This window comes from Lolium rigidum, chromosome 6 (assembly GCF_022539505.1).
Source record: "Lolium rigidum isolate FL_2022 chromosome 6, APGP_CSIRO_Lrig_0.1, whole genome shotgun sequence".
NCBI lineage: Eukaryota > Viridiplantae > Streptophyta > Magnoliopsida > Poales > Poaceae > Lolium > Lolium rigidum.
The window spans coordinates 252,358,441-252,363,406 of NC_061513.1; the positions used below are offsets into that span (position 1 = coordinate 252,358,441).

The 4,966-nt window shown below is 54.5% G+C and overlaps 1 protein-coding gene across 1 annotated transcript; it reads left to right on the plus strand.

The window, feature by feature from the left end:
* Positions 1 to 4,042: 4,042 nt before the first annotated feature.
* LOC124659521 (RING-H2 finger protein ATL39-like) lies at positions 4,043 to 4,746 on the plus strand. Its single transcript, XM_047197387.1, has one exon. The coding sequence runs from the start codon at positions 4,177 to 4,179 to the stop codon at positions 4,744 to 4,746; it is 570 nt and encodes a 189-aa protein (XP_047053343.1). The 5' UTR covers positions 4,043 to 4,176.
* The last annotated feature ends 220 nt before the right edge of the window (positions 4,747 to 4,966 follow it).

Genomic DNA, 4,966 nt, shown 5'->3' on the forward strand with positions numbered 1-4,966 from the left:
ACCTTCCAGGGCCGCCGCCCCGGCATCCCACGAACTCGAGCCCATGGCCTAGCCACAACACCGCAAGGCCGGCGGATTGGACAGGGCAGGCCGACACATAGCCAACAGCCAACGGGGCAACGGCGCAGACGGGAAGGGGATCCGCCCTCCGCCACGCGAGGTGACCGTCGTCCGGACGCGAGTAGCACTTCCAATTAGGCCAAGATCATGCCCGACCGCCCTGCTAGGTCTCGATCAAGTCCCATTAGCCGTGCCGCCACGCCGCTACACCCATGCCGCTAAGCCATATCTGCAGCCTCCATCCCAAACCTAGCCAAGTCGCCCCAACCTAACCGCAATGTGTTAGCCAGGTACCATGCGCGGCGTCCCCGCGACCTCACTTCCCGCAAGACAGCCATGGCCAAGGCCACACACCGCCGCAAAGAAGCACCCTCGCCGCAACGCCCGGGGACATCACCGCGCCGTTACCGACACCGCCACGCCGCCGATCGAGCCGGTCACTTTGTCGGCATCCAAGATCGCGCCTTTGAATGGCGGCAAGGCATCCCAACGACCTTCCCGGACGAGAGAGGGTCGGACGCCGCGCTGCCGTGGCCGCCGGATCCGGGCCCGCCCGGCCCGGACCTAGCACGAGCAGCAAGTGCAACAAGGGGACCGTCCCGCCGGCTGGCCGTCTCGAGACCTCCTGTCCCCGGACAAGGCCCGCGGTGCCCGGATCGGAGCCCGGCTCGGCCCCAATCCGGGCTGCGCCGCCGCCGAGGCCATCTCCGCCGTCGCCCTCCGCCGCCGCCCATGGCCGCGCACCGCGCCCGCCACCGCCTCCGCCCTGGGACCGCCGCCGTCATGCCCTCGCCACCACCGCCGGACCGCGCTCTTGAAGCCCCGAGGAGCACCGCCGCCGGCCGAGCCTGCCCCGCGCGTACTCCCTCGCGCGCGGGTGAGAGAGACCCACCGCCGCCGGCACCGCACGGGCTTTGCCCGGCGGCGCTCGCCGGCGGTGGCGGGGGAGGAGGGGAGGAGGAGGGGTGGCGGCGCGGTTGGGGCTAGGGTTCGCCCCGGTCGCCCGCGGGGGACGACGCGGAGCGATACCTTTCGGCAGCTCTAAATTAGGACTGACGCCTTGCCCGCCTCTTTCCATCGGTTCAGAATTTTAAAGAGTCGACTAGTGAATCGATTTTATGAAATTCTCTTTGATTGTGGTGAAGTATATTTTTTCATGCTCCTAATTTTATGTTATTTTTCTATTCCACTTCAAGATCCCATAAAATTATTTTCTATGTGATATAATCCTATGAATCAACCGACTCCTAGATTAAAAAAAAAATCCATAGGATTCCAATCCCACACAAGTCATCTAAAATCTACTATGAATCAAATGAGGCCCCAAAGTGAGATCCAAAAAAAAAAGTTCCTCTAGTTTTTTCGTGCACTTCATCTCCAGAAAATTTCGTAGCCCTGTACGTTTCCTTGCCCTGGAAGAACTAACAGAACCGTGATGTATCAAGGCGTCACGATCGCTTGCTCGCATGGAATTCGGACCATGCCGGCTTGCAGTGCCCAATTCCAACGTGCAAACCTCCGGAACAGCTCCAGCTAGCTGCAGAACCGATCGATCGAGTCAAAACATCTACGGAGTATGACGATAAAACGTACGCTCACGCAGCCAGGACGCGATGGCCGACCAAGCAAGGAATTAATGGGGACGCAACGCAACGCAACGAACGCTCTCGTCGCCGCGTACATACGTACGTCCAGGTCCAGCCACCACACGCATCCATAAATATCCGTTTCATTCGTACGCACGTATCTGAACCCATATATGGTCGTAATTCGAGTTAGCGGCTCCAAAAATGAGGAAATGGTGGCGATCAACCCAGGCCCCTCTTGCTTTCGAAAAGGGGGAAGATAATGCGAGCAAAGTTGTTTTTGCGGTGAAGTTGAGACCGCCGGCGCGTGGGTGAGAGCTACTAATTGAGAGCAACACGTGTTAACTTCTTTTCCTCTAGTCTGCCTGCACAGTAATACCCACGATCGATGCCACGGCAAAAATATCCAGGGATCTCGTCCTCGTGCATGCACAGCAGAGTACTACATCTGGTCGACCTGAACACGAGCGATGAGTGAGTGGTTCATGTGTATGTCCCGTCGCCCCGACCTTCCCTAGCTGTGATCAATCCGTCCTTTTTCATCCTGCGCCCGGTGAAAAATAACATAATAAACCCTTTGGAAAAGAGTTCAGCAGAAAAAGATCCGATTTTTAAAAATATTTTAAAATCTAACTTTTTTGTAGCGCTTGTACGAGGAGCTACCGTAGGGTGGTACCCTTTAGATCAATGTAAAACCGGAGAGCTGCCTCACCTCACACCTAACTCCCTTCCCCTTTCACGTTACCGACCACGGACTCGGGAGAGGAGGAACACCACCCCCCCCCCCCGCACCCACCCAAGGTATTCTCCTTTGATCCCCTCATTTTATTTGGATAAATCCTCATCCCCCCTATTTTCCTAAACTGATGTGAAACCCTAGTTCATCAAATATTTCAAAACTTGTATGGAATATTGTGGTTTTATTTGGTATTTTACCATTTTTTTTGTATACCACTACTAGTTAATATTGTGATGTTGATTTCTATTTTACATGTTAGTTCATATGCGATAGAACATGCTGAATATGTGTGTTGTTACTGTTGTATTAGCATTTTTTGGCTTATTAAAAGTGTATTTGTGTTGTATGTATGTGACAGAACATGAGTATTTCTGCTCTGTTTCTTTTTGGCTCAATTATTTCATGGGAGATGTGGTAGGTTATGGTTATTTATGGTCTACTATTTCTTATTAGCTGTAAATTTAAATATGTAGGATGAAAAACTTGCACCCACATTACGAGCTTGAACAAAGTGCGCGGTTTATGGAAGAGGAGAACAAGTAATACAAAATCACTATGCCAGTTCATATTTTTAGTTGACATGATTTATTGTTCTAACTTCAAACGAGGAGAGACATGGGTCTTCCGGCGCTAGATAACCAGGTGTGGGCCTGTTCTGCCGCTGGCACGGTGGCAGGGACGAAGCTGGAAACAAATTGCACTGGGTTCATCACTCTAATATCTCTATTGCGCTGGTGTCATCCTCTACAAATTAACACTAGCTAGTACTAATTAGTAAAGGATTTTGCATTTTTTATTGGGGTCAGCTGACCCCAATGGTTACAAGGCAGCTCCGTCCCTGCACGGTGGGTGGCTTCGACGTGCCCGAAGCGCAATCACGTAGAAGGTGGTGTCCAATAATCATACACCTACGGAAGAAATCTTACGGATTGGTTCTAAGGACTAATGTCGAGTACCCACAGTGGGTTTCCTGACACTGCCCCAGCTCGCTTCCCTTCTCCCTACCCCCTCTCTGTTGTAACATAACTGAACTTGTTCTTTCCGTTTCTTGCAATGGAAAGGGGTGGAAGCCCGGTTGGAAAAAGGACTAATGTGGAGCATGTCCGTTGGTTCTTATTTTTTCCCTTCCTGAAATAGTGGAGCACGTTCTGATTTGTTTCTCATCTGGTGTGCCACGGTGGTTGTCCGTAAGAATTTTTTTGTAGAATATTTTCGTAGATGTAGCATTACTCGGTAGTGTCCTACGAGGTGCTCATAAAAATTAAGTTGGATTTTGAAAATAGTTTGAAAATAAGATTAGTTTTCTGTTGAACTTGAGCCCAAAAGGTTGAGATAAGCCAATTGTTCACCGCACCGGGTCCCTGTGCCCTCGTAGTGACAGATTGAAACCAATCAGATCCCCGGTCCCCGATCGATCGGTCGACTGCTTCGCTTGTTGCTTCAATAAATATCTGGTGCAGTTACCGCCATTCATCACGCGAAGCGAACGAAGGAGCTCGCTGAGTGATGATCGCCTTTACTGCGCGCCCACTCGACCTGCCGTTGCATTCAAGCCTCGCACCCATCCAGGCTCCGGTGCTTTATATACGGCCCTGCGCGCCGTCTTGTTTGCTCCGACCCCAGGAAGAAGAAACATACACCGGCCTCGCTTGCTTGCTCCGCCGGCTACAGTACAGAACCTGCAGCGGCTTTTGTTGCTGGGATCCGACGCCGGCCGGCAAGGCAACCGATCGAGATCGAAGCCATTTTCGTGGAGGTGCGCGAGCGAGCAGTCGGTCTTCAGTCTTCACCATGAACGCGCCGACGTCGTGGCTGTTCACGGACACCTCCAGGTACAGCACCCGCTCCAGGCTGCTCTTCATCGGCCTCTCCTTCGCCATCGGCATCGCCACCTTCCTCCTCTACCTCGCCGTCTGGTACGCCTGCCGCAGCCGCCGCAACCAGCTCCAGAACGCCGAGCGGGCGGACGATCTGGAGGCCGGCGCCGCCTCGCCGGAGCCCGAGTGCCGCGGCATGAGCGACACCGCCATCGCCGCTCTCCCCACGTTCAAGTACGAGCTCCCCGCCGTCGTCCCAGGGGCAGTTTCCGACGACGACGCGCAGGAGGCGCCGACGGCGGCGGACTGCGCGGTGTGCCTGGGCCAGGTGGAGGCCGGCGAGACGGTGCGGCGCCTCCCCAAGTGCGCGCATTTGTTCCACGCCGAGTGCGTAGACGCCTGGCTGCGCGCGCACTGCACCTGCCCCATGTGCCGCGCCCCCGTCGGCCCGCCTTCCGCTGCCGCCTCCAAGAAGGACGGCACCCCGCCGGCGGAAGCGCCAGCGGCGGCGACGGCGACGGCGGTGGCGCTGCCACCTGTCTAGGCTCGCACGCCTAGCTTCACGGGGAAGAGTGTACTGAGCCATTCCATGATTGGAGAATTAATAGCTACGTACAGCGATCGGTCGACGACTACGAAGAGGAACGTAGCCTAGGAGTAGGACGATGTAGAGGCCTAATTATTCGAGGACATTTGTTGGTTCGTACTAGTATATACGTACGTGTACAGGAGTATCTGTGACGTCGATTGTTCTTGTTGTATTT